The 26,708-nt window shown below is 63.9% G+C and overlaps 4 protein-coding genes across 5 annotated transcripts; 3 read left to right on the forward strand and 1 right to left on the reverse strand.

The window, feature by feature from the left end:
* Nucleotides 1–1,915, forward strand: SNAI3 (snail family transcriptional repressor 3). Its single transcript, XM_090062793.1, has 2 exons — nt 1–694; nt 1,226–1,915. The coding sequence occupies exons 1-2, from the start codon at nt 61–63 to the stop codon at nt 1,405–1,407; spliced, it is 816 nt and encodes a 271-aa protein (XP_089918919.1). The 5' UTR covers nt 1–60; the 3' UTR covers nt 1,408–1,915.
* A 10,233-nt stretch (nt 1,916–12,148) lies between these two features.
* MVD (mevalonate diphosphate decarboxylase) lies at nt 12,149–18,391 on the forward strand. The gene is made up of 10 exons (XM_090062985.1): nt 12,149–12,298; nt 14,310–14,380; nt 14,616–14,730; nt 15,308–15,454; nt 15,640–15,839; nt 16,194–16,268; nt 16,704–16,922; nt 17,163–17,278; nt 17,467–17,575; nt 18,153–18,391. The coding sequence occupies exons 1-10, from the start codon at nt 12,229–12,231 to the stop codon at nt 18,246–18,248; spliced, it is 1,218 nt and encodes a 405-aa protein (XP_089919111.1). The 5' UTR covers nt 12,149–12,228; the 3' UTR covers nt 18,249–18,391.
* Nucleotides 18,392–18,507: 116 nt separating this feature from the next.
* CYBA (cytochrome b-245 alpha chain) lies at nt 18,508–21,715 on the forward strand. 2 transcript variants are annotated; one of them, XM_090062987.1, is made up of 6 exons: nt 18,521–19,126; nt 19,687–19,756; nt 19,980–20,054; nt 20,151–20,234; nt 20,985–21,066; nt 21,341–21,715. In XM_090062987.1, exons 1-6 carry the CDS (start codon nt 18,673–18,675, stop codon nt 21,536–21,538), a joined length of 963 nt encoding a protein of 320 aa, XP_089919113.1. In that variant the 5' UTR covers nt 18,521–18,672; the 3' UTR covers nt 21,539–21,715. The 2 variants fall into 2 exon arrangements, with proteins under 2 accessions (XP_089919114.1, XP_089919113.1); XM_090062988.1 differs by lacking the exon at nt 19,687–19,756 and having other exon boundaries at nt 18,508–19,126; nt 19,972–20,054; nt 20,151–20,281.
* A 1,878-nt stretch (nt 21,716–23,593) lies between these two features.
* Nucleotides 23,594–26,195, reverse strand: IL17C (interleukin 17C). Its single transcript, XM_090062968.1, has 3 exons — nt 26,085–26,195; nt 24,925–25,253; nt 23,594–24,526 (listed from the first exon to the last, which is right to left on the reverse strand). The coding sequence occupies exons 1-3, from the start codon at nt 26,115–26,117 to the stop codon at nt 24,280–24,282; spliced, it is 609 nt and encodes a 202-aa protein (XP_089919094.1). The 5' UTR covers nt 26,118–26,195; the 3' UTR covers nt 23,594–24,279.
* Between the last annotated feature and the right edge of the window lie 513 nt (nt 26,196–26,708).

The following is a 26,708-nucleotide window of genomic DNA, read 5'->3' on the forward strand; positions in this document are numbered from 1 at the left end:
GGGTGGGGCCAGCCGGCGCGTGTGCCCCGCCCCCGCGGCGCGATTGGGCGGCGCGGCCGCATGCAAATGAGCCGGTGCCTTATGTCCCGGCGGCGCGGCCCGCACCCGCACCCGCTCTCGCTCCCGCGCCGCCCCGCCATGCCCCGCTCCTTCCTGGTGAAGACGGCGGGCGGCGCCCGCGTGCCCGACTACGGCCGGCTGCACGCCCGCGTGCCCGACTACGCCGCCGCCGCCGCCGCCGCCGCCGCGGGCAGGAGCCGGGCGCGGGGCTGGCCCGCGGGGGCCCCCGGGGGCGGCGCGCCCGCCTCGCCCGCTCTCGCGGCGGCCGGCGGCGGGGAGGCGCGGGAGGGCGAGGCCAGCCCGGCGGGCACCCCGCTCAGGGACGCCCGCAACGACCTCAACCGGCTGAGCCCGCCTCGCCGGCGGCCGGGCGGCGAGGCCACGGCGGGCAAGCCCCCGCCGCGGCTGGGGGGCGGCGGCCTCCGCGCCTCCCGCCCCGCTCCCGCCGCGTGCGGGCACCGCGCGCCGCCCGCCCGGAGACCCTTCGCCTGCAAGCACTGCGGCAGGGAGTACGCCAGCCTGGGCGCCCTCAAGATGCACATCCGCACCCACACGCTGCCCTGCCTCTGCAAGATCTGCGGGAAGGCCTTCTCCCGGCCCTGGCTGCTGCAGGGCCACATCCGCACGCACACAGGTGGGCGCCAGCCGCGCGGCCCCGCGAGCCCCGGGGCTGGAGGCGCTGGCTTCGGCTCCCGGCTCCCCGCCTTCCAGTCCCGCTTTGCTGGGGCGGGGGCAACCGCCGAGCAGGAGGGGGTGGCTTGCGGCGCCCAGGAAAGGCTATCTCTGGTGGCCCTGGGGGACCCTAAGCCCGCGTGCTGCAGCCCAGGGAGGACCTGGGGGCATCTGGCAGCTGGGAAACATCTGGCTTGCAGCAAGTGGGACATCCTGGCTGTCCCCAGACCCTGTGTCTGGGTCCGGCGGCCAGCCTGGGGGCTCCCGCATCCCCCTGGGCAACTGGGGGGTGACTGCTTGGCTGCCCCGATGGCTCCTCCTTTCTCTCCCTGGTCCCCAGCCCCGGGACTGGGGCCGGGCGTGGCTGGGAGCGGAGGTTCCCCTGCGGAGGCCTGGGGGCTTCGAGCTGTGGGTGCAGCGAGTCGCTGTTCTCCGCCCGGGGTGGGAGGGTCGCTGGGTCTGGCGGCTGGCCTGACGGCCTCTCCCCTTGCAGGCGAGAAGCCCTACAGCTGCTCCCACTGCAGCCGCGCCTTCGCCGACCGCTCCAACCTGCGCGCCCACCTCCAGACCCACTCGGACGTCAAGAAGTACCAGTGCCGGGCCTGCACCAAGACCTTCTCCCGCATGTCCCTGCTGGCGCGGCACGAAGAGGCCGGCTGCTGCCCGGCATCCTGATGTGTCCGCCCGGGGCTGCTCCCCGCAGCCGGGGACAGAGCAACCGGCTCCCTGCCAGGCTCTCGAGGGCAAGGCCCGTTCGATGGGCTTCTTCAGCCACGTGCACGGGGGAGGCCTGGCGGTCCTGCCCGGCACCCACATCGCAGCCGGATGCGGGGGCATCTGTGGGTGCCCAAGGACGGGGCTTCGAACGCCGTCCAGCGAGCTGCGCGCCAGGACACATGGCTTCCGGCAGGACTGCGATCGCCGCTCTCGCCCTGTGCCTTGCAGCCGGCTCGATGGGCCTGGCGCCTGCCCGTCCAGCTCAGCGGGGCGGCCTGAGCCTGGTGCCGCTTGTAAGGACCGCGCGCCAGGGACTCTGCTCTCCTTGTCCAGGCCGGGCGGTGGGATGCTGCGTGGTGCTGGGGGCTCGGTGCACTCCCTGCCTGGCCGCTGCCCCCTCGCTGGAGAGCTCCTCTAGCCCCTGCCCAGCTGCCCTCCTGGCATTTAATAAAAGCAATAAACTCTGGAGCGTGCTTGGGGCTAGCTCATCCGGCTGTGGGGTGGGGGTGACGTCTGGCTGCAGGAAGGGGCGTCAAGCCCCGGCCCCCCGCTCCAGCCTGCTCTGTGTGCACCGGGCAGCGTGCGCCCCACATCCCAACCCCTCCTTGGGGCAAGACGACCCAGGAGACGGTGCTCCCCAGGCAGCCAGGCCTCAGCTGCAGAGCGAGGTCTGAGCACGAAGGAGCTGGAGAGTGGGCAGCAGATGCCGGCAGGGGAGACCCCGCGATGATGGCTTTGACCCAGGGGACCTGGCAGGAGGGATCCCCTGCTCCTCAGGCTTGGATGAGTCGCTGTGGCTGAGGGTGGAGACCTGTCCCTTGCACGGCGGGCGAGTCTGTAAATGCCTCCCGCCGCAAGGATCTCGGCTACGTCATTTATGATGAGGGAGATTTGCTCTTGGGCTTCCCCTTTCCCTTGCTCCGTTCACCTTTTTGGCTCAGGGCGTCTGAACCCCGAGGCCTCCGGGCTTGCCCATAGGATGCCTACTGTGGATGTGGGAGTATGTGAAGCCCCAGGCAGAAGAGTCTGGGATGGAGGAGACTTGCCGGGGTGGTAGTGCCACGCAGACGGGAGCGATTGAGCTCTGCTCAGTCGAGCAAATTCGGATGGATTTGGCTGATTTGGCCCCAGACACACAACTTCAGAAAAACCCAAAACAGCTGAAGGGGGCAGAAGCATAGCAGCAGTAGTGGCTTTAGGGGAGGGCAAACCACATGACTGCCCAGGGCTCCACACTTTAGGGGGCTCCAAAATTTTGTAACAATTTGTTTTTGGGGGTGAAGTTACTAAAAACTTTGTTCTTTCTTCAACTTATGAACAAATTTCATGGATAGGGCAAAGTGAAATTGAAAACATTCGACTTGCTAATGGGTCGTCAAAGTTAAGCGTCCCTAAATGACGCTCTTCAACGGGAGCCCCAGCCACCCTAAGGCCACCGCTGATAGCAGGGGAGGGGGGAGGCGCCGGGCCGTGGGCATCCCCTGCACCAACGTGGCCTCTGGAGAGGCCGCCTGGCTGTCCGAGCAGCACGCTCTTGGCGCCCCGTCCTAAAATCCCCTTCCCGGGGTCCCCTGCGCTAAGGCTGGTGGTCCCCCCAGAGCGGTACCATCATAGCGGGCAGGAAGCAGAGGGCCTGGCCCCGGCTCCCTCCATGCTGGCGCTATAAATAGACCGCGGCACCTGGCAGGAGGTAACTCGATCGGGCTCGGCCAGGCCGTCGGAGGCCTGCTGGACGTGGCCAGCCCGGGGGTGGCCACGGGGCTCCTGTGGCTTTCCTCGCTCTTCTGGGCCCGGCGCGCGCAGGGCGTGGCATCTGCACGCCGGGCCCATCTGGGGCTGGAAGCATGCCCCGTTCCGCCCTGCAAGCTGGGGGCTTGTGGCATGCGTCGTCCGTGCCCCCACCCCCAGCCCTGGACCTGGGGGGCACAAGCGGCGTCTCCCTTTCAGGGGCAGGGGCGGGGGTCCCGCTGCTCCCAGCCCACGTGCCGGCTGACTCGGCGGGACCGCACCGCCCCTTGCTGTGCGAGCCCTGGCGTAGCAGCGTCCCCGCTGCAAGGGGCTGGGAGCCGCAGCAACCGGGGAACCCCAAGCCGCGGGCATCCCGGAGGGAGCCGGCGGGCACTGCTCGCTTGGAGCGTTTGGGGGAGGAGAGACCCGGGGCCCTGCTGATGTCAGCTCCCCGGGGCCGGCAACACTACCACGGGGATCCTGCGCCGTGCGCGGCTGACCGGGAGGTTATTCCTAGCACCCAGATGCCTAAAGGAAACTATATTGTAAATTGTCTTCTATTTCCAGGCCCCGATGGCTAAATATGTCCATGGCACCTGTCGCCACGCGGGGCCGCGGGGGGGAAAGAATCTGGCCGGCGCTAAAATAACCCGGCCTGTTTTCCCTTTTCCTCGCGGTGCATGGAAAATGCCGGTAAATATAGCGCTGGGGGGGTCGTGGCGGGGCGCCAGCCCCCGGAGCTGACTCGGAATGAATGAATGAGATCTTTCCACGCCGCACCCGGCAGGCCCGGGCTGTAAACAGCATGGGAGAGCGCCCGCCCCCACGGTCCCCCAGCTCCGGGACAGGTGCCCCTGCCCTGGACCCCTTCACCCACCTTTGGCCCTACTCCACCCTTGGCGTCGGCCGGGTGTCGGAGCCATGCTGCACGCTCCTGAGGGACCAGAGCGGGGCTGGGGTCCCGCTGGGATGGTGCTGCCCTCAGTCAGGCCCTAATTGCTGGGCAGGGTCCCCCTGCCAGTCACCAGAGCCCTGTGCCTGCCCATCAGTCCCGCTGTCTTCTCCCCACGTGTGCCCCCCGCCGGAGCCCGGCAGCAAGAGCTAGGGAGCTCAGGGTCCTGGCAATACAGCCCCCAGCTGTGGGTTTTGGATCCCAGCCCCACCTCTACACCCTGGGTCTCCTTGCCCCCACTCTGCTGGCTTGGCCCCGGGGTGCCTAGCACCAGGCTGAGACCGGAGCTGGCAGCACCAAGCTGCCTCTGCAAGGGGGACAGGGCGATGTGCCTGGGGGAGGGAAGCTCACAGCGTCTCCCCAGCGCCTGCACCCATTGCCAGGCCTGTCCAGAAGCTGCTCGAGGCCAGCACGTGTTGTCGGTGGGGTCGGAGAGGCCCCAGATCCTGGTCAAGGGGATGCAGCGGCCCTGGGGAGCGGAGCAGACAGGGCCTGTGCTCGGCCTGGCCAAGGGAGACCGCTCTGATCAAGGGAGGGTGCAAGGTGCACCTGCCCCAGCTTTGCTCCAGCCTCCCCCCAAACACCAGCTCCTATTAATAGCCATGCACCGGGAGCCTGGCAGGGGATCTGTGTCCGCTGCGACAGTCCGGTTGAAAATAGCCCTGCGGTTACTATCTATACCTGCACCCTGCCCTCCCGTTACTATCTATACCCGCGGCCTGACCTGCTGCTATGTATAGCCGCTGGCAGCCCCCGGTGGAACCGCTCGCCTTTCCATGAGCGCATGGGTGGAAGCGAGCGGAGCACCTGGTGCGGGGAGGCCAGCTCCAGCTGGTGCCAGGGGTCGGGGCTGCATCGCAGCGGCAGGTGTCACTTGCCGGGGGCCGTGGGCACTGGGGTGCACCGGTGGTCCTCGGCCCCCAGCAACCTTCGGTCGGGGGCTTTGCTGATACAGCAGCTCCCAGGAGCTGAGCGAGGTGCCGGCCCGGGCTCCCGCCGGCCTCCTCCAGCGTCAGCACACGTGCCAGCACGGATGACTGGCAGTGATGCAAGAGCCTGGCTGCGGTGCCAGTCCCTGGCGCAGGTAGAGGACCTCACAAGCTGCCTGCAGACGTGGGAGGGCATGGGCTGGGCCTCTCTGACAGCGGGGAGGGTAGGATCAGTCTCACACGCTGGAGAAGCGAGCTTGGGCTCACGAAAGTTAACGCTGTCTCTCTCCAATGCAGTTAGCCTGGGTCTCAAGGGTTTTAGACGCCCCTCAGTAGAAAATGCCAGCTCCGACTATGGAAAAGATAATACAGCCATTAAAGACCCCCAGCACGTCGGACTGTCTTTAGCCCTTTGGATCCCTGCGTGCAAACGCTGGGGTTGTCCCATGAATCGGGTTTGAGATTGAGAATCGCTGGCCTATAAGCTGCGAATCTACCCTGGCTTCTTGCATACCAGGAAATACAGTACGTCTTACCCTGATGCGGACGGAGCCACGGCTGTGAAGCTGCAGATGATGCTGGGGTGGCACATGCGGTGGGTGCTATTGGAGGGCATTGCGACACATGCTGAATGTCTTTGCCCTGGCTCAGCCTGGCTGGGTACAGCTACATGGCTTGGCCTTGGGTCTCTGCTCCTTTTTATAGCGGATCCTGAAGGAGCGCTCACAGGTGGGCTTTGAGGAGAAGTTTGCAGGATGAGCTGGGAGACACTGGCCTCCCCCTGGGTGCGGTGAGTTAGGGGTGCTCACAGAGCCCTCGGGAATCCCTGCAGTCTTCCTGCCCCCCAGCCACATCCGTCACCGCCAGCTGCTGCGGGGGACCCACTCGCTGGCCTTTTTTGCTGGGGTAGCAGAGAAGCAGCCGGCAAACACGCAGCCCCCTGCACAGCGTGACTTAGAGCCGGTGTGGATGTACTCCAGCAACGTTGCCCCGGCACAAGTGTCACCTGCCCACTTCTTTCCCAGGGCAGCAGTTTGCTCCATACCAACAGGCTATTAACTGCTCCCTGGCACCTGGTGGCAATGCTTTCTAGTAGCGTCCACTGCACATGCCACCCGTAGCATAGTGGCTTGTCTGGGCACTTTTACGAGGGACCATCTATTGTGGCAACAGACACAGGGCTGGAGCACCGGGCCTGCAGCTTCACAGCCTGGGCTCCATAGAGAGCAGGGTGAGATGTGCTGTACTTCCTGGTATATAAGAAGGCAGGGTAGATTTGCACCTTGTAGACCAGTGACTTGCACCTTATAGACCAACCAGGGTGCCTTGAGATCCTTTCAGGGGTCCCGTGCAACACTAGCACTGTTAGGAGTGCAAACGTGATTCACAAGACAAACCCAAAGGGATCCAAAGTGTTACAACCAGTCTCTTCCTGAGCTCTTTGCAATAGAAGAATTGCCATATTATCTTTTGCATTGTCAAAAAAGGAGTGAAAATTGGAGCTGGCATTTTCTGAGGGGCATCTAAAAACACCGCGGACCACATTTTGGACTAAATCAGCCAGTAATAGCATCAACTTTTGCAAGCCCAAGCTTGCTTCTTCAGCACCCTGGCCTATAAGACAAATCCCACCCCCCAAAAGAAGTCTAAACTTAAGAGAAGTCTTTTCCCCTGAAGTTTTGACACAAAAAACAGATGAAATTATTTAAAAAGCTGTCTGACATTCAGTTAAAAACACCAATTTTAGCCTTTTGTGGGGGGTGGGAGGAGTGTCTTGTACCAGGAAATATGGTAACTGGGGCAGGTTATCCCACACAGCCGGGTGGGCCAGGGGGCAGAGGGTGCACACAGGGGCTTGCCCCTGGCTGGGGAGCCAGCGGGAGTGATGTGCTCTGGGCAAATCCTCTTTGCTAATTGCTTTCCCACCCCAAGCAGACTTCCCCTGACCGCCCACGCTAACGAGGCATCCAACCCCTTCGCCCAACGAGCAGGTGCCTGCTTGGGGAGGCTGCTATATTTAAGCCGCCTGGTGAATCCAAGCTGGGCTATATTTATCCCAGGGTGGGGGCTGGGTTTGTGTGTGTCGTAGTGGGGGGATTTGCTGAATACTTTCCACTGTGACTGGCTGGAGGATAAAAATACGGCCCCGGAGCTGGCCAGCCAGCGCTGTGCCAGGGCCCGGCACCGCGTTTCACGCTGTACAGTAAACAGGGCGACAGGTGCTTGCGGCTGGTTGTTGTGGAATATCGTTAAGGAGGTTTGCCGAGGTCGGGGGAGAACGGGGGCAGCTCGCCTGACCCCCCACAGGCCACATAGCCCTGGGGTCCCTTTGCTGGGGGGGAGCGAGGATTTCGCGCCCGCCGTGCTCTCCGCGGGACAGGTCCCCCTGGCCGTGCCCACGCCGGACTCTCTCCTGTCCTGGCACTCAAGCTCACGGAGAGGAGAGGCTGATTCATAGTTGCTCGGGTCGGAAGGGACCTGAGCAGATCATCTAGTCCGACCCCCTGCCGTGGCAGGGAAGAGTACTGGGGTCAAAAACGACCCCAGCAAGGTGTACATCCAGCTTCCTCTTAAACACCCCCAGGGTAGGAGCCAGCACCACTTCTCTTGGAAGTTGGTCCCAGACCCTAGCCGCCCTGACCGTGAAGTCGCGGCTCCTGATGCCTAACCTAAACCTGCCCTCTGCCAGCTTGTGACCGTTATTCCTGGTCACTCCTGGCGGTGCTCGGGGAACAGGGACTCCCCCAGTGCCTGCTGGTCCCCCTGACTAGTCTGTAACAGGCCACTAGGTCCCCCCCCAGCCCTCCCCCGTGGAGGCTGAACAGGTTCAGGTCCCTCAGCCTCTCCTTGTCAGGCCTGCCCTGCTGCCCCGTGACCATGCGACTGCCCTCCTCTGGACCCTCTCCATGCTGTCCACGTCCCTCCTGACATGCGGCGCCCAGAGCTGGACGCAGGACTCCCGCTGCGGCCTGACCAGTGCCGCATAGAGGGGGAGGATCACCTCCCTGGCCCTGCTCGGGATGCATCTGTGGATGCAGGACAAGGTGCGGTCGGCCTTCCTGACCGCGTCCCCACACTGCCGGCCCGTGTTCATCTTGGCATCAGTGATGACTCCAAGATCCTTTTCTGCCTCTGCCCTGATGAGAAGGGAGTCCCCAGCCTGTAGGTATGGTGCCGGATGTTCCTCCCCAGGTGCAGCACCTTGCACTTGTCGGTGTTGAATCCCATCCTGTTCTCGTCCGCCCACCCCTGTAACCTGTCCAGGTCCGACTGCAGCCTATTCCTCCCTTCCAGTGTGCCCGCGTCCCCCCACATCTTAATGTCCTCAGCAAATTTGAGCAGGTGCTTTTTACCCCTCGTCCAAGTCACTGATGAAGATGTTGAACAGTGCGGGCCCGAGGACCGAGCCCTGGGGGCCCCACTGCCCACATCCCTCCAGGTTGAGAAGGACCCATCCACTACCGCCCTCTGGGTGCGGCCCTCCAGCCAGTTGGCGACACGCCTGACTGTGCGGGTGTCGACACCGCAGCCCCCAGTTTCTTAATGAGAACGGGGTGAGAGACAGTGTCGAAGGCCTCTGGAAGTCCGGGAAGACGATGTCCACTGCTCCCCCTGCGGTTAAGGACTTGGTGACCTGGACGTAGAGGCCGCCGGGTTGGTCTGACAGGACCTGCCGCTGATGAACCCGTGTCAGTTGCCCCAAGCCTGACCTCCCCCGCCGGCCCCTCGTGGATGTGTGTCAGAATAATTTTCTCAAACAGCTTGCCCAGGACCGAGGTAAGACTAACTGGCCTATAATTTCCCAGGTCCTCATTCTTCCCCTTTTTGAAGATGGGGACCACGTTGGCCTCTTCCAGTCCTCCAGCACCACCCCAGAGCACCACGAGTGCTCGTACAGCCGTGCCAGGGGTCCTGCAATGACCTCGGCCAATAGTACTCTAGGGTGGAGATCGTCCGGGCCGGCTGACTTGAATACGTCCAGCCCCTCCAGAAGCTCCCTGACTAGTTCCTCGCTACCCCGTGGCCCAGGCGTGCCTCCCCTGGAGCCTGTGGGGGGGCCCAGCAGGGAGGTGGCTGTTCTGCTCCCTACTCAGGAAGATGGAGGCAAAGAAATCGGTAAACACGTTAGCTTTGTTGTCTGGTGTGACGACCAAATTTCCGAACGTGTCCTGCAGGGGCCCCACGTTACCCAGGACCTTCTTTTTGCCCCCTAGAAGGACTTCTTATTGTCCTTAATCTGGGAAGCTAGCCCTAATTCCAGCTCAGCCTTCAGCTTCCTGACTGCCCCCCTGCATCCCCGAGCAACTGCTGTATAGTTGTCCCTGGTGATGTCCCCTTCTTTCCATTGGGTGTAAGCCTCCTTTTTAGCAAAGAGACATTCCTGGATGCTCTTAGTGAGCCACGGAGGCTCGTGTGCCCTCCTGCTCCCTTTGGTCCTCATTGGGATTACCTCCCTTTGGGCTTGGAGGATCGTCTCCTTAAGGAGCGACCACTCTCCTTGGACACCCGGCTCCCCTCCCCTCCGGGACCGCAGCGCTTCTCCGACTGTTCTCCGTAGCTCATTGAAGTCGCCCTCCTGAAGTCCAGGGCTGCTGCCTTGCTGCCGGCCTTTGCCACCCTGCGGTAGGGACCTGCGTGAGCGGTCAGACCTGGCTGACTGCTCCTCCCAGCAGACGTCCGGGAGGTTCAGGTCCCCCATGGCTACCGCATCTTCAGCCTTCGCCACCTCTGAGCTGACCCAGGAATTCCTGGTCGAGCTCTTCCCCCCGGTTGGGAGGTCTGTAGCAGACCCCCACCGTTAAGTCTCTTTCCCCTCGACTAACCCAAAGCACTTCAGAGTGCCCCCCCCGACTCACGGCACTGCCACGGGGAGCACGGATGCTGGGGGGGGGCCGTGGCATCCTCAAGACGGAGAGGCTTTCATTGAAGTTGGGGGTTTCCAGTCCCAAGGGTCCCTGCCAACACCCACCTCCGCCCCGGAGAGGTACGCGGGCCCCCCCACCCCACCCCACCCTCCTGCAGGTGCCACGGGGGAGTGACCGGTGGAGCTATGCCTGGCATCCCAAGAGCCGGGGGAGTGTTTGCAGTGTGCAAGGAGCCAGGTCAATCAGCTCATGAGGGAGCAGTCGGCAAGATCAGAGGAAGTGGGGGGGAAGCTGGGCTCCCAGCATGGACCAGCAAAGAGCAACCCCCCCGCCACTCCAACTTGCCTGAAAGGGGAGGGGGGCTGCAGCCATCTGGGAGGGGCCTGCCATGAAGGATTAACCCCTGCATGCCTGGTTCTCCACCCACCCTGGGCAGGGCAAGAGGTCCCTTAGCAAGCGAAGGCTTGTCTGGGTGGGTGCCAGCAGTTTGGGGGGCACCTCCCACCTGCTACCACCCGAACCAGGTGGGTGTCTCAGCCCTGCTCGCCAGACTGGCCTGGGGCCTCGCAGTTGGGCTGTTTCCTTGCTTTCTGGCGGGAGGACTCAACATGCTCAGGCTACCTGGAGGTGTGTGCAGGGAGGGAGGTAGGAAGGGGGATGTCCGCAGCACGGCAGTGAAGCCCATCTGGAGTGGCAGAGGGCTGCCTGCTGGGCACCGTGATGTCAGGCTTTCTCCCCTTCCTTCGTCACTGGGCGTGGGGCAAGGCCTGTGCCCATCAGAGCCCTGGTATTGCCAAGGGGCATTCATCTGGGGATGGGGCAGGTATCCAGAGAGGGGCCGGCACCATGGGCTGGGTGCTACCTCCTGGCGTGGACCGGGGTTGGAAGAGGTGGCTTCCCTCCTGGCCCCCCGAGGCAGGGCACGAGGATGGAGCTGGGAAAGGTTGCTCACAGAGCCCCTGGCAATGCAAGGGGGGAGAGGCAGGAGCAGAGGCCTGGCCGGTGGATCCCTGGCAGGCTCCCGGCTGTCCCGCTGCCAGTTTCCACATCAGTCAGTCACCACGTGCCAAGGGAAGGCGTGGGTGACTCACGGGGAAAGGCTGCAGAGAGGAAAGCCAGGTCCCGGGCCCCACCTGCTGGACATCGCCCCGGGGCTCTGGGCTGCCCTGGTCCCTGGTAAAAGACAGCGTGCCGTGTGCCTCTTTCTCCCCGCAGCAACCCCTCGCCGTCGAGGACGGTCGCCTTCCGCAGTCGTCTCATCCATGGCTCCATAAAGCGGCTGACGAGGCCGATCTGGGATCGACGTACCCCGCTGCACCTCGGGGACACGTTTCTACGCGGGATGCACGGCTCCAGCTTCTCGAGTTCGTCTGCAACCCACTGTTTCTCCTGCTTTTCCATCTCCCGTTGTCATCACGAGGTTTCAAAGGACCAAGGTCCCTGCAGCAGATCTTCCCTCTCTTGCGGGGGGTCCCGGGGGAGTTTCCCATGACCTGATGCCGATATTGCATCTGCCCAAGTTGGGCATCCTCGGGCCACTTTCTCTGCCCTCCTCCTTGACCGAGCTGGGGGAAAACAACTTGCTTTTGGGAGTCTGGAGACGCACGCCCCCGGGAGAGATGCAGCTCAGTCAGCGCTGGAGTGCAGTGATGCGGGCCCTCTCCCCCTCCCCGCCTGGCTCTGTGCCTCAGTTTCCCCAACTGCAGCATGGGGAGAACGACTGGGATCTGCCCCTTTGGGGCGGAGAAAAGCAGGGGACGCGTATGGGATGTGGCTGGAAGAGGCCCTGGAAGAAGGGGCTGTGGAGGTGAAGGCCTGAGGCTGGACTGGAGGGGTACAAGAGCAATCAGAAGGCAGCGGGGAGGTGATTGCTTAGGGGTCCGGGCAGGGGAGCAGGCTCAGGAGGAGCCTACCCCCGGGCTGGGCACTGGAGCTGGGAGAAGCCCAGCGCCTCCCGCGACTCCCGGAGCTCAGGCTCCAGCAGCACACGCCGGACCCCGCCCCGCCCCGGGCATTGCCTATAGTGTCATGGCCGCCAGAGTGCCTGAACGCAGAGTGCGCATGCGCGTAGCGGCCCTTTGTTCCCCCCTACCCCGCTCCCTCAGTTCCAGCAGTCCGGGTGGGAACGCGCGCCCACGCCGCAATGTTCCGGGGGGGCGCGAGGCGCCGCGCCCTGTCCATCTTCCGATGCAATTGGGGGCGGGGCCTTGGCGCGGATTGGGTGCGGCGGGGGCGGCTGGGCGGCTGCGGCCAATCCCGGGCAGCAGCTGATCGCGGGGCGGGGCAGCAGGTAGTGGGGCTCAGCATGGCCGGGGAGCAGGGCTGCTGCAGGGTCACCTGCACCGCGCCCGTCAACATCGCCGTCGTCAAGTACTGTGAGTGCCGGGCAGGGCAGGGCAGCCGGGGCCGTGCAGGGGTGCGCGGGCAGGCGGTCTCACCTCGGGCCCGGGTGAGCTTTTTGAGAGCGTTATCCTGGCGCACGTCCACGCGGGGCCGGCGGGGGAGGTCAGGCTTGGGGCAACCGACACGGGTTCATCAGCGGCAGGTCCTGTCAGCCCAACCCGGCGGCCTCTACGACCAGGTCGCCAAGTCCTTAGCCGCAGGGGGAGCAGCGGACATCGTCCTCCTGGGCTTTCGGAGGCCTTCGACACTGTCTCTCACCCCGTTCTCGTTAAGAAACTGGGGGCTGCGGTGTCGACCCCCGCACAGTCAGACGTGTCGCCAGCTGGCTGGAGGGCCGCACCCAGAGGGCGGTGGTGGACGGGTCATTTTTGGCCTGGGGGGGACGTGGGCAGTGGGGTCCCCCAGGCCTCGGTCCTCGGGCCCGCACTGTTCGACATCATCAGCGACTTGGACGAGGGGGTAAAAAGCACCTGTTCAAATTTGCTGAGGAAACTAAGATGTGGGGGGGACGTGGGTACACTAGAAGGGAGGAATAGGCTGCAGTCGGACCTGGACAGGTTACAGGGGTGGGCGGACGAGAACAGGATGGGATTCAACACGGACAAGTGCAAGGTGCTGCACCTGGGGAGGAAGAACCAGCTCCATGCCTACAGGCTGGGGACTCCCTTCTCGTCAGGGCAGAGGCAGAAAAGGATCTTGGAGTCGTCACTGATGCCAAGACGAACATGGGCCGGCAGTGTGGGGACGCAGTCAGGAAGGCCGACCGCACCTTGTCATGCATCCACAGATGCATCTCGAGGAGGTCCAGGGAGGTGATCCTCCCCCTCTGCGGCACTGATCAGGCCGCAGCTGGAGTACTGCGTCCAGCTCTGGGCATCGCACTTCAGGAGGGATGTGGACAGCATGGAGAGGGTCCAGAGGAGGCCACCCGCATGATTGGGGGCAGCAGGGCAGGCCTGACGAGGAGAGGCAGCAGGACCTGAACCTGTTCAGCCTCCACAAGAGAAGGCTGAGGGGGATCTTGTGGCCTGTTACAAACTAGTCGGGGGGGACCAGCAGGCATTGGGGGAGTCCCTGTTCCCCTGAGCACTGCCAGGAGTGACCAGGAATAACGGTCACAAGCTGGCGGAGGGTAGACTCAGACTAGATATCAGGAGGCGTGATTTCACAGTCAGGGCGGCTAGGGCCTGGAACCAACTTCCAAGAGAAGTGGTGCTGGCTCCTACCCTGGGGGGCTTTAAGAGGATGCTTGACAATCACCTTGCCGCGGTCGTTTGACCCCAGTACTCTTTCCTGCCATGGGACGGGGTCGGACTAGATGATCTGCTCAGGTCCCTTCCGACCTGACCTACTATGAAACTGCAGGTGGGTGGGCAATGCAAGGGTGCACGGGCAATGCAGGTAGGTGGGGAGTGCAATGGTGCACGGGCAGTGCAGCTGGGCGGGCTGTGCAAGCAGGTGCATGGGCAATGCAAGCAGGTGCATGGGCAATGCAGTGATGCAAGTGCAGTGCAACAGCACATGGGAAAAGCCATGTTGCAAGCGCAGTGCAGCAGCCTGCAGACATTGCAAGCCCATGTGTGGGCAGTGCAGTACTGCTCATCTCATGCCACAGGGCAGAGCTGTGGATGCTATAGCTGTTGGGGGGACTGGCTTTGCAGCCCCCTGCCCTGTGCTGGGTGAGGGTTGAGACCCCTGCCGTGTCCATAGTGGGGCTCTGTGGGGCTGGGGCTGCCTGCTGCCCCCCTCCATGCAGAGGCTGTGAGCTGGGCGAAGACTGTGGGAATGGCGAGGGCGCTGGGAAGACGCTGTGCCTCCTGGGGTGGGGCCACGTCCTCAGAGAACAGCATAAGCCAAGCCCCAGCCCTCAAGGGCCCAGCCTGTCTCACCCATACAGTCATGGGCTGGAGACTGGCCCAGCTGGAGGGTGGGGAGCTGCGGGTGCTCCCGCGGTGCCCACTCAGCTGGTGCCCTCTCTTCCAGGGGGGAAGCGGGACAGCAAGCTGATCCTGCCCATTAACTCCTCACTGAGTGTCACCCTGAACCAGGACCAGGTTGGTACATGAGGGGCACGTGCACCCAGCCGAGCTGGGCTGGCCAGGACACCTGGGTTTTCTCCTGAGCGCTGCGTCCCAGGGGCACGTTTGTACAGCGCCTAGCACTGGGCTGCACTGAAGTAACCCCGGGCTCCGGTTCCAACCCTTTGCCCCGTGGAGGTCTTTGGGGTGATGCCAGCCATGAAGCTGGCCCCTGGCTGCCCTTGGCTCAGCATCTGCTCTCTCCTCCCAGCTGAAAACCACGACCACGGCTGCCATCAGCAGGGACTTCAAGGAGGACCGGCTGTGGCTGAATGGGGAGGAGGCCGACATCACCCACCCGCGCCTGCAGAACTGCCTGCGGGAGAGTGAGTACCCCCGGGGGGCAGGGGCCACGGCCAGCGGGTGGGTAATGTCGGCCTGGCACCCCCGCTTCTAGCTGCTGAATCTGCTTCAAAGGGGGGACCCCATCCAGTCCTTGTCCTTGCCTTGGGCTGTAGCATGGGGCTGGGAGCTGAGCAGAGAGGACTAGAAGCGGGTAGGCCTGGTGGGTGTGGAGGGGCCCAGCCCTGCCCCAGGCCCCTGGGTGCTCTGTGGGGTGTGCCCACCCACATACCAGGCTGTATGTGCGCTGGGTGCACAGGAGAGTGCCCAGGGTGCTGTTCCCAGCTCTGCCACTGACTAACTTGATGGCCCTGGCCCTGTCCTTGTCGCTCTGCGGACTGTGGACTCCTTCCTGGCCCGTGTTCCTGCTGTGCCTCTGTTTCCCCCACTGCAATGAGGTGGTTAAAACACCCACTGGTGTCTTGGAGCATCATGAGGCTTTGGCTTAAGGGTGCAGGCTGGGGTGGGGGGTGTCCCTGTCTGGGGCAGCTGGAAGGGCAGATCCCCCCCACCCCAGGGGAGGTTGATGCCTCCTGATGGCCCAGCCTGCCGTGCCCACAGTGCGGCGTCTGGCCCGGAAGCGCCGGAGCGGGAGCGAGGGTGACACGGCCCCGCTCAACCTGACCTACAAGCTGCACATCGCCTCCGTCAACAACTTCCCCACAGCAGCCGGCCTGGCGTCCTCAGCGGCAGGGTACGCCTGCCTTGGTGAGTGTGGCACTGGGCTGCTCCTGGCGCCCAGGATGGGGGTGCTGTGATCTTCCCGTTCTCCCCACTATGCTACGGGGGCGGAGATGCCCTCATGTGGCCCCGGAATCGGGGTGGGGAGGGTTGCATTGGGCCCTGGGGGCTGGATGTGGTTGATTCCCTGCCCCCTCGATCCCACCCTGCAGTGTACACGCTGGCCCGGCTGTACGGCGCTGACGGGGACCTGTCGGAGGTTGCGCGCCAGGGCTCGGGCAGTGCCTGCCGCAGCCTCTCTGGGGGCTTCGTGCAGTGGCTCATGGGGGAGCGCCTGGATGGGAAGGACAGCGTCGCCCAGCAGGTGATGCCCGAGACCCACTGGCCTCAGCTGAGAGCCCTCATCCTGGTGGTGAGTGGGGCAGGGGGGGTGGTGGGTAGGGGGCAATGAGGCTCCAGCTTGACTGCCTCCATGCCCAAGCAGGGCAGGCACCAGCGGGGCAGAAAACCCAGGCGTTCTGGCTCCTGGGGCTGCTCCCAGCACTGGAGCAGTGGTGAGAGCAGGGCATCCTTTGGGATGCCTGGCATCTCTGCAAGTCACGCTTGCCCCCACAGCCCTGGTCCCACTGCGCTGCGGGCAGCTTTGCCACGAGGATATCATGAATGAGACGGAGGGACCTCGAGGGCGAGGTGGTGGGTGCCCGCAGGGCCCTGCCTTGTGATGGGTGCTCATGCCTGATGCTTTCCGTCCTTCTCCCTGTGACAGGTTAGCGCCGAGAAGAAGCCCATGGGCAGCACAGCAGGGATGCAGACCAGTGTGGACACCAGCCCGTTGCTGAAGGTAGGAAGCGGGCCCTCTCCAAGCCCCAGGGTGGTGGTGGAGAGGGTGGTGCTTTGATGCTGGTCCTGGTCCCAGCAAGTCCTGCCACGGCCTTGGAGCTGGGGGGCGCGTTTATTTGGCTGTGTCCAAGTCCAGTGGTGCCTGAGCCCCTTCGACAGCAGGGCTATGCTGTGACCGGGACAAGGGGGACAGCTCCTGGAGGGAGCCGGGTGGGACTGAGTGCCTCTCCTCCGGCTGCCTGGGGCTGTGCCCACCCTCAGAGCCGCTCCTTAGTGTCTCCTGATGGGGCCTGTGCTACCCCCAAGGCTGTGCGTGAGGCCTGGGCATAGGGCTAGCTGGAGGCACAGCCCCTGGGGTTTGCACGAGTCCATGGTGGGGAAGAGGAGGGACAGGGTGCCCCTCCACCCTGTGACCGTTTGCACGTCCCTGCTGCAGCACCGTGCGGAGGCCGTGGTGCCCGAGCGCATGGCCCAGATGGTGCGGTTCATCCAGCAGCGGGACTTCGAGGGCTTTGGGCAGCTCACCATGCAGGACAGCAACCAGTTCCATGCCACCTGCCTGGACACCTTCCCGCCCATCTTCTACCTCACCGACGTGTCGCGGTGCATCATTGCCCTGGCCCACCGCTTCAATGCACACCACGGTGCCACCAAGGTACGTGGGCTCCTTCTGGGCCATGCAGTGGTGCATGGAGCAGTCCTGGAGGCTGGGATACGTGTGCATGTGCCCAGCCCTTTCCCTCCTCTTACTAACGTGCTCCATGCCCTGGCGATCGAGGGCCGTGGGGCCTGGTGCCATGGACATGTACCCTGGGCTGGCGAAGCCTGTGCCAGGGCCAGGATTAATTGTGGCCAGGAGTGAGGGGCAGCTCTGAGGATGTCCACTGTGCCGTAGGTGGCCTACACTTTTGACGCTGGCCCCAACGCTGTGATCTTCACCCTGGAGGACACTGTGGATGAGTTCGTGGAGGTGGTGAAGCGCAGCTTCCCCCCAGAGTCAAACGGAGACCAGTATGTGGGCATGTGGCTGGGTGGGTTGAGGGGCTGGGTTGGGCTGGGGGGAGTGGGGTGATAGGAAGGGCACCAGCAAAGGGAGCAGGGCCCCCTTGACTCTCCAGCCACGCTTTGCTGTGCCCCTGGAGCTAGCCCTGTCCCTGCCCCACTCGGACCATGCGCTGATGCATCCCCTCCTGCCCCAGGTTCCTGCAGGGGCTGCCGGTGGGGCCGGCCGTGCTTTCAGAGGAGCTGCAGTCCGCTGTGGTGCTGGAGCCGGTGCCAGGAGCCATCCGGTACATCCTGCACACCCAGGTAGGGGGTGGGGGCCAGGGGCACGGAGCGAGCGGCGCACAGCACTGCAGGGCTTTGCCCCATTCCTTGCTGCCTGCACTGTTTCGAGGGTCTCATTCAGGCCCTAGCCTCACATGGGACTGGGGGGTGGGAAGCAGGGGCTCTGCCTGCTCCAGCCCTGGGGTGCGCTCCTCGCAAGGCGCCAGGACGAGCCCCTCCGCCCCAGGCCTGGCTGTGCGGGGCCTTGAGGTGGGGTCACACGGCTCTCTTGCTGCCTCATGGAGAAAGAGGAAGCAGGCAGGGCCTCTCAGGGCTCCTGGCCACGGGTCCGGCGTGTGAGCGGAAGTGTGTCTGTGCCACGCCGCTGCGAGCATGTCCCCAGGCACGCAGGGGTTGGACACCATAGGCCCACAGTAGCAGGGGCTGATAGAGGGTGGGTCGTTAGCAAACGAGACAGCCAGGTCCGTCCGATCTAATGACGTACCCCTCTGGCCGTGCGCGCGCCTGGAGCTCGCCACCTCACCCTGGCGTAGACGAGTCCTCGCTGCGCCCGTGGCTCCGGCGTCCTCACCCGTCCCGTGTCTCTGTTCCCTTACAGCCGGGCCCGGGCCCCCAGCTCCTGCACGACCCCGGCCTGCACCTGCTGGGGCCAGATGGGCTGCCCCTCCGGAGCGCCGCGGGAGAGCCACGCTGAGCGCCGCGCGGGGGGAGCCGGGCGGGACTCCGGGGCTTCGCACCCGGCGCCCGAGCCGGGGAGCGTCTGTGACGTGGCCTGTGTCGCGGAAGATGCTTTCCGGGCCTGCACCGGAGCCCGCCCGAGCCCCTCCTGAGAGCCCGCACCGCCGTGGGGGAGGCAGCCCCTCGCCCGGGCACGGGCCTCGGCTGCCAGGAGCTGGACTGTCGCCCAGCTCCAGGGCCGGCCCCAGATGGCGCCCGCTGCCTCGCCGGGCGCTGCGCCAAGCCTCCCCCGCCGTAGCCGCTGCGTGCGGCCCTCGGCGGACCGAATAGATGGCTGTGACCCCGGCAGGCCTCGCCTCTCCTTCCTGACGCGCGGCCGGGGCTGGGCGCTGCGGTGACGGAGGGCGGGGCTGGCCCTCCCCCGGCAGGGGGCGCGCGAGATGCGGCCTGCGCCGCTCCCCGCCTCCGCGGGCCTCCGCCCCCGGCCGCGCCAGGAGGAGGCGGGGCTACGCAAAGCAGGGGCGGGGCGGGGCTGGCCCTCCCCCGGCAGGGGGGCGCGCGAGATGCGGCCTGCGGCGCTCCCCGCCTCCGTGGGCCTCCGCCCCCGGCCGCGCCAGGAGGAGGCGGGGCTACGCAAAGCAGGGGCGGGGCGGGGCTGGCCCTCCCCCGGCAGGGGGCGCGCGAGATGCGGCCTGCGGCGCTCCCCGCCTCCGTGGGCCTCCGCCCCCGGCCGCGCCAGGAGGCGGGGCTACGCAAAGCAGGGGGCGGGGCGGGGCGGGCGCCTGCCGTCGCGGAAGCGGCTGGTGCGGCTGGCGCGGCGCGGGGCAGGCGCTGGCATGGGGGGCATCGAGTGGGCCATGTGGGCCAACGAGCAGGCGCTGGCTTCCGGCCTGAGTGAGTGGGCGCGGGGGCGGGGGGCAGTGGGCTGGGGGGCTGCGGTCTGGGGGGCTGCAGCGGCCCCCGGGCCCCGCGGAGCTGGCCCCACCGCCCGCCCGGCTTTGAGGAAGTGCCTGGCCGAAATGGGGAAGCAGCTCGGAGCAGCGCCCGGCCGCCGCGGCCTCTGGGCCTGGGCAGGGCCCGGGGGCGCCCCAGGCCCCCGCGTCTGCCCCCACGCCCCGGCGGCTTTCCCCCGGGAGCTGCGGCCGCCCCGCTTCGTGCCTGCCCCTCCCTGCCCCCCGTGCGCCGGCGGGGGCTCGCACGCCCAGCCCTGCCCCCGCCCCCGTCTCGGGGCACGCGTGCGGTGCGCGCGCGCAGGGTGGGCGTGCACACGCGATGTATGTATGCGCAGTGCGCGCGTGCGGGCAGGGTGCGTGTACTCGCGGGCTGCCAGGGCTGCGTGCGGTGCACGTGGCCCCGCAGAGGCCCCCGCCGGGCCCGGGGCCGGGTGCTGAGGCGTCCCCAGGCGCGTCCCGGTGCAGCCGCCTCCCCGCTAACCCCTCGCGCTCTCCCCGCAGTCCTCGTGGCCGGTGGCATCGTGGCAGTGGTGGGGCAGTTCAAGGGCTGGCAGTTTGCTGCTTACTCCATGTATCCTCCCCCGGACCCGCGGGCCCTGGGCGGGTCGGATCCTGTCCTGGAGGGGCTGAGGATAGCCCCAGGCTGGGGCTCGGGCCATGGGCGCTGCCAGGAGGTCCCACGTGGGCAGGGGCGGGTGGCACGAGTCTGCTTCAGCCACCCATGGCATCGGGGCAGGGTCTGCCCAGGGTATTTAGGCACAGAGAGGCTCCATCTTCCTTAACCAGCCCCGCAGCGCGGCCGGTGTCCTGATCTGCCTGCTGGAGTATCCCCGCGGGAGGCGGAAAAAGGGCTCCACCATGGAGCGCTGGTGAGTGCGGCTGGGTCGGGGCTGCGGGGGCGAGGGCCGTGGGGTATGCCAGGGAAGCTCATGCCTTCCTGCCCCCCTCTTCCGCCGCTCGCGCAGGGGCCAGAAGTACCTGACGGCCGTGGTGAAGGTGTTCGGGCTGCTCACGAGGAACTACTACATCCGGGCCATCCTCCACGCCGCGTGAGTCACGCCAGTTACCTCCTGTGCACGCTTGTGTGTACGCAAAGGTGTGTGTCTGCAGGTCTTGTCTGCGTGTGCATGTGTGCAGCTCTTGCGTGTGTGCTGTTGTCCAGGTGCAGTGTGTTCATGAGCTTCTCTACGTGTGCGTGTACAGCTCCCATGCGTGTGCTCGCAGGCATGTGCAGCTCATGCGTGTGCATGCATCCTTTGGTCCGGGTGTTGCATGTGCACAGGTGTGTAGCTCCTCTGTGCATGTGTGTGCATGCGTAGGTCCTCTGCAAGTGCATGCACACCTCCTCTGTGCATGTGTCGGCTGTGGGCATGTGCCTATGTGCACGTGCATGCGCTATGTGTGCTCTTGTCTGGGTGTTGTGTGTGCTGGTGCACAGCTCCTCTGTGTGTGTATGTGTGTGCATGCTCTTGTCTGGGTGTTGTGCATGCAGGTGTGCAGCTCCTCCGTGTGTGTGTGCATGCATAGCTCCTCTGCAAGTATGGGTGCAGCTCGTGTATGTGTGGCAGCACACACGCATGCTCTTGTTTGTGTGCAGGTGCTCTCTGTGTCTGTGCGTGACCTACGAGCCTTTGCTCCGTGCTGCCCATGTATTACCCAGAAGCCTTTGCTCCCCTGGCCATAGGTTGCACATGAGCCTTCGCTCTTCCACCCGTGCATACCCCTGCCCACGCTTGTTCCTAGCCTGCAGGTCTGGGTGCAGCTCCTGCCTGAGCCCAGCACTCCTCTCGTCCTCCCAGGCTCGCTGTCCCGGCTGGCTTCCTCCTGGCCACTGTCCTGGGCACCGCCTGCCTCGGCATCGCCAGCGTCATCTACTTACTGGTACGTCCGTGGGCAGCCGGAGACGCAGCTGGGCTTGCTTTGGTCGCCCTCCAGGCTGCTGGTACAGCAGGTCCCGGGCACTGCCTCCCTCCCTGCCCACTTTCTCCACAGTGCCAGCAGAGAATGGCTGCACGAGCGGTTGCAGTGGCACAGGGACTCAACATTACCTGTCCTGAGAATGGGTGCATGAGGGTGGGAGGGAAGGGTTGCACCCTTTCCCTGGTTGGGTGTGGGGTTGCATCCTCTCTGCTAACGCTCTGGGGCTCTTCCACAGGCCGCTGTGCGGGGTGAGGAGTGGCAGCCCATCGAGCAGAAGCCCCAGGAGCGCTCACAGGTGTGGACCACCATCAAGCAGCCCCCGGCTGCCCCCCCGCCCCGCCCACCCCCGGACGCCCGCAAGAGGCCGCCGGCCGAGGCTGAAGGAGCTGTCCCTGCCCCTGCCCCTGCCCCTGCCCCTGAGCTGGCGGAGTGATGCGTCTCCCCGGGGCCCTGCCTTGAGCATCCTCCATGCTGCCTGCGGTCGTCCAACCGGCTCTGCCCCAACCAGCTTCCCCCTGCCCCCAGTGCTCCCAGCTCAGCCCCTCTCAGGGCAGCCTACGCCCTTTGTACTGGCCTCTTTTATACCATAATAAACCAGTGAAGGAAACTCCTGCAAGGCTGTTCTGAGCTGGACATAAGGAAAAACGTCTTTGCTGTCCGAGCCCCCCAGGCCTGGAACAAACGCCCCCCAGCAGCCGTGCAAGCACCTACTCTGGCCACTTTCAAGAAACATTTGGACATTTATTTCGTTGGGGTGGTCTGACCCCAGCTGACTTCCTGCCCCTCGTGCTCTCGGAAAGTCCCTTCCAGCCCTCATGTCTATGAAATCTCACCCTGGTGAGCACGGTGCAGCAGGATGGGGGTGAGCTGCAGCTTCCAGCCCTGGATGCTGAGGTCCTGGGTTCAAGTCCTGCTGCCAGCGTGCAGTGCACAGCTCTGGGCTCCTCTGTTGGGGGGGTCCTGAGGGCTTGGGAGTCGGGGTCTGGGCCCTGATCCCCGTGGGCCAAGCGTAAGGGGGATGGGTCAGGAGGAGGCAGAGCCATGGCTGGGCCCCATGTCCTGCAGTGCCCAGCTCTGCCCTGTAGGGGATGCTGCAGGCCTGCCTGTGGCTTGGTGCGGGGGGCACGGTGTGAGTGTAGATAGACCTGTGTGTGTGTGTAAAGAAATGGGTATGTAGAGCAATCTGTGTGTATAAAAATGTGTGTGCTATTACGTGTGTGTGTAGAGCAATTGGTGCACACATCTGTGTATAAAAATGTGTGCAATTACGTACGTGTGTGTATAGATCTATGCACGTGTGTGTAAAAGTTCATATTTGTAGCTAGATTGATTTACACATGCATACATTTTTATACACACAATCTAGGCACACACCAGTGTGTGTATAAAATGTATGTGCACTTAGCTGTGTGTAGATCAATTGGTGCACACCTCTGTGTGTACCAAAATGGTGTGCAATTATGTGTGTGTATTACAAGATGTGTACAGTGTCATGTGTAGATGGTTCTATGCACACGTGTGTGTGTGTGTGTACAATTACATGTGTGTATGCACATATCTGTGTGTTTAAAGTGCATGTGCAATTAAGTGTGTGTATAAATATTGTATGTAAATATCTGTGTGGCGGGGTGTGGACGGATCTAGGCAGACGAGGTTCTTTGTGTGAATCTGGTATCTTTTATTAAACCAACTGAAATAGTTGGAAAACATTTTTAGCAAGGTTTCGGGTTTAAAAACCCGTCGTTGGCCTGAGGAAGCTGCTGCAGTTGGTGTGCGCACTTCCTCTTTGTTCCATCCTTAGACCAACACAGTGACAACGTACACCCCTAGATTGATCTGTGCACGTGTGTGTGTGTGTGTGTATAAAAATGTGTGTGCAATTGTGTGAGTGTATTAAAAGGTGTGTGTAGATGGAGCTGTGCACACGTGTGTGTGTGCGTGTGTGTGTGTGTATAAAAATATGTGTACAATTATGTATGTGTGTATAGTGCTATGCACACATCTGAGTGTGTATAACATGTATGTGCAATTACATGTGTGTGTATGTGTATAAATGTGTACATAAATATTTGTAAGCGTGTGTGTGTTTTTGGAAGCGGGTGGGGGGGACAGTGCCCCTGCCTGTGCAGCCTGGCTATGGCAGTGGGGCTGGGGCATACTGAAGACCAGCCTGTGGGGTGGATGTGGGGGCCAAGGCCTCTGTGTGGGCCAGAACCCCCCAATTCTGCATGTGACTGGTTGCCTCAACCCTCTGCCCCCCCACTGCCCTGCTGGGACCTGCTCTGCCCTGGGCACGCTCCTGCCCACCTGCAAGTTGGGCAGAGTGCAGCACAGCACAGCACAGGGCACCCCTTGGCTATGCCCGCCCCAGCTCTGCAGCTCTTGTGCCCTGGGAAGCGGGCTCAGGAGCTGTGTCTCCCCGGCCCACCCCCAGAGGACAAAGTAGGCAGACACGTGCTCCGGCACAACCAGACTTTATTGGGTGGCAGCACAATAAATAGCCGGGGGGGGGGGAGAGCATAAATAACAATATTAATATGAATAATTATTAATAATAATTAAGGGCTTTACATATGAGCATCAGGCTCACAGCAGAAGGCTTACACACACATGCACAGCAGCAAGGGCTGGAATAAACAGCCAGGCTGAGGACCGAGGCAGGACCCAGCACCAGCCTCTTGCTGCCATGGGCCTGGGCAGCCTGGCAGATCAGACATAAATAACTCATAAATAACACAGGCAAATAAATACATAGGGTCTGGCCGCGTCCCTGGGGCCTGGGCAGTGCTGTCGTGCACCCCTGGGCACCTGGAACTGCCTCGAGACCCCAGGTTTTCCTGCAGGGAATGGGGTAAAAACAGGGCAGCGCCACGCACAAGCCCCTGAATCCACCCCGGGCTCCGTTGAGCCGTCGTTCCTTCCTGACGGGATGCACGAGGATGGCGCCTTGCTGCATCCACCCCGACGCCTGGATGCCAGGCTCTCCATGCACCAGGGAGGTGGGGGGGTCACGCTGTGTGCAGGCAGGCGGGGGGATCTGGATCCATAGGGCCTACGGCGGGCATAAACACGTGCCTTAGAACAAGCACATACTGGCCACGTGACACGGTCACGCTACAGTGGGCTATGGGCAACTCCATGGGAGCGCGGCGGCCCTCCCGCCCCGCGGGCAGCTCAGTGAGCGGTGCGGGGCAGGACGCAGGTGCAGCCGACGGGCACGCGGATGTAGTCCACGTCGAAGGCGAAGGTGGCGGGGGCGTCGCGGGGGCAGGGCTTGCGGCGCAGCACCATCATGGTCTGGTGGATGAGCACCGAGTTGAGTGCCGTCGTCTCCCGCCCGGTCTTGGTGTCGATGCAGCCGTTGCACAGGCACTCGGCGAAGGCCAGCTTGGGCGGGTACCGGTTCTCGTCCTCGTCGATGCTGTGGGGAGGAAGGCACGTGGGTCAGGCCGGGGTCTAGGTGCAGAGCGCCCCCTGCCCGGGGCCTGCCTGGCAGCACGACGGGGTGCCAGCCTACTCCCACTGAGCCCACCCATGGGAGAGCAGCGCTCATCCATATCGCAGGCTCCCTGCTCTGCTACGGCCTCTCTGCATGACCTCAGGCATGTCACTTAGCAGCCAGCTCGCCACTTCAGGGAGCCTTGCCATGGCAATAGGGTTGGGGGCGGGGAGGCCATTTTCCTCTTCACACGTGCCAGAGGAAATGGAGCCAACGCAGAGCAGGGCAGCAGCCCATTCCCAGATGGGGAAACTGAGGCAGGCCCCAAGACTTGAGGGCATACACAGTGGACCTCCCCCTTTCCCCCTGCCAGCACCTACCGGTATTGCCAGGGCGAGATGGAGCGCTCGTTGGCTTCGCTGTGAGCGCCCGCCGTGAGTTGCAGCGCAGGGCAGCCGGACTTGGGGTGCCGGCGTTGGCGGCGTCTCTGGTCCCGCTGCGCCTGCTCCAGGTAGGGCACCATCTGCACGGGGGTGTAGCGGTCCCAGTGCACGGCGCGGCTCATGTAGTGCATGGGCACCTCCCCTGCTTGCAGCTGCTCCTGGCTGAAGCAGGGCACGTGGTGATGGTGGTGGGCCTGGCTGCCCCCCGGGAGCTTGCGGGCCTGGCAGGCCGGCAGCAGGAGCAGGATGACGCCGCACAGCAGGGCCTGCAGGGAAGAGGAGGTGTGCGACTACGGTCAGCCCCATGACTGGAAACCCCGCTGGGTGTCAGCACCACCATCCTGCCCCTCTGCCTCCCCTGTGGCGCTTGTGCGCGCACGTGTGCGGCACATCCCCAACTGCCGTGGACATGCGTGCAGGTGTGCCAGCCTGCATACACCCAATAGGAGCCACACACTCAAAGCCACCAACACGCACACGTGCAGGGGAACCCGCACCTCCTTGCCCCCAGACGCGCTACATGGGCAGCACAGTACAGAGAGGGTCACACACCTGTACATGGGACACAGGTGTGCATACGTACACTGCACATCCACATGGCCACGCATACAGCGTGGTGGTTGTCCTAGCGCAGTCATTCAGCTGTCCCCGCCTGCGTGTGCGCACGCACGCACGCGCGCGCACACACGCGCACACACACACACACAAATAGTCCTCCCATGAGGAAGTGGGATAGGGCTCCTCCCTGACCCCTTACAGTTCAGATACATCAGAGGAGCACAACCAGCCGTGTCCACACCCTCGTAATAAATAACCAGCTAAATTGCCATTAAACTGGTTTTTGTTTTTTTTGGAGAGGATTGAGGTATCTGCTACAACAGAAAATATAGTAATGCTGCCTGTCTCTCTCTTTACACACACACACACACACACACACACACACACACACACACACACACACACACACACACACACACACACACACACACACACACACACCCCCCCCCCCCCCCCATGCTGTCTCCCTTGCCCATGCCAGCCCGGCTGGGGCTGAGTCAGCGCCGTGCAGCTGGGTGCGGGCACTGGCAGGCCCTTACCATGGCAGGGGATGCCTGGGTGGAGGGTGACATGGCTGGGAGCAGAGCCAGACGTGTCTTGGGTGCGCAGAGCCCTGTTGCTGTCCCGGCTGCAGTGTCTGGCTGCCCTTGGGGCCTGGCGGGTGCTGTCTAGCCGGGCTCCTGGCCACGGTGCTTATATAGCCTGCACAGGTGATGAACGCACCTGGAAACTCCAAGCATTGCATCTCTTCCTCCTGCCCTGGGGAGATTTCCCAGCGGACTTCCTTCTGTGTGGCCGCTCTCTTTCTTTTCCTGCTGCCATTAATCATTTCCCTGGTGCATTTGAGAAGGGGATTAGTAAGCAAGGCGGGGGGGGGGGGGGGGGGGGGGGGGGGGGGGGGGGGGGGGGGATCCGGCTTTTCCCTGCAGGCTCCAGCAGGGACCCTGCCTAGACCCTGCAGGCTGGATTCCCCCACCTCCTGAGAGCTGGCTGCTCCTCTCCTTGGTGCTGCCCCCCTCACAGGGATGGGGGCTCTGGGCTGATGTGGTGGGGGCTGAGACAGAACCAGACCTGGGGCAGGGGCTGGGCAGCTGATGTTCCTGCAAGCAGGGAGACCGGGGTGCAAGCAGGCCCCGGGGGGTGGTGGGCTGCCCTGGTCCAGG

The sequence above is a fragment of the Crocodylus siamensis genome, chromosome 9, assembly GCF_052110815.1.
Source record: "Crocodylus siamensis isolate JL-2025a chromosome 9, ASM5211081v1, whole genome shotgun sequence".
In the NCBI taxonomy this organism is placed as follows: Eukaryota; Metazoa; Chordata; order Crocodylia; family Crocodylidae; genus Crocodylus; species Crocodylus siamensis.

What these genes read in the sequence shown, in the direction of transcription:
- CYBA (XM_090062987.1), top strand. Translation starts at nt 18,673, where the DNA reads ATGCGGCCTGCGCCGCTCCCCGCCTCCGCGGGCCTCCGCCCCCGGCCG. An exon ending in CAGTTTGCTGCTTACTCCAT is followed by an intron (nt 19,757 to 19,979) that starts GTATCCTCCCCC and finishes CCAGCCCCGCAG; the next exon opens with CGCGGCCGGTGTCCTGATCT. An exon ending in CGGGCCATCCTCCACGCCGC is followed by an intron (nt 20,235 to 20,984) that starts GTGAGTCACGCC and finishes TCGTCCTCCCAG; the next exon opens with GCTCGCTGTCCCGGCTGGCT.
- MVD (XM_090062985.1), top strand. Translation starts at nt 12,229, where the DNA reads ATGGCCGGGGAGCAGGGCTGCTGCAGGGTCACCTGCACCGCGCCCGTC. An exon ending in CATCGCCGTCGTCAAGTACT is followed by an intron (nt 12,299 to 14,309) that starts GTGAGTGCCGGG and finishes CCTCTCTTCCAG; the next exon opens with GGGGGAAGCGGGACAGCAAG. An exon ending in GGCAGGGTACGCCTGCCTTG is followed by an intron (nt 15,455 to 15,639) that starts GTGAGTGTGGCA and finishes CCCACCCTGCAG; the next exon opens with TGTACACGCTGGCCCGGCTG.
- SNAI3 (XM_090062793.1), top strand. Translation starts at nt 61, where the DNA reads ATGCAAATGAGCCGGTGCCTTATGTCCCGGCGGCGCGGCCCGCACCCG. An exon ending in CCACATCCGCACGCACACAG is followed by an intron (nt 695 to 1,225) that starts GTGGGCGCCAGC and finishes CTCCCCTTGCAG; the next exon opens with GCGAGAAGCCCTACAGCTGC.
- IL17C (XM_090062968.1), bottom strand. Translation starts at nt 26,117, where the DNA reads ATGTCACCCTCCACCCAGGCATCCCCTGCCATG. An exon ending in CCCAGGCATCCCCTGCCATG is followed by an intron (nt 25,254 to 26,084) that starts GTAAGGGCCTGC and finishes TCTTCCCTGCAG; the next exon opens with GCCCTGCTGTGCGGCGTCAT. An exon ending in ATCTCGCCCTGGCAATACCG is followed by an intron (nt 24,527 to 24,924) that starts GTAGGTGCTGGC and finishes TCCTCCCCACAG; the next exon opens with CATCGACGAGGACGAGAACC.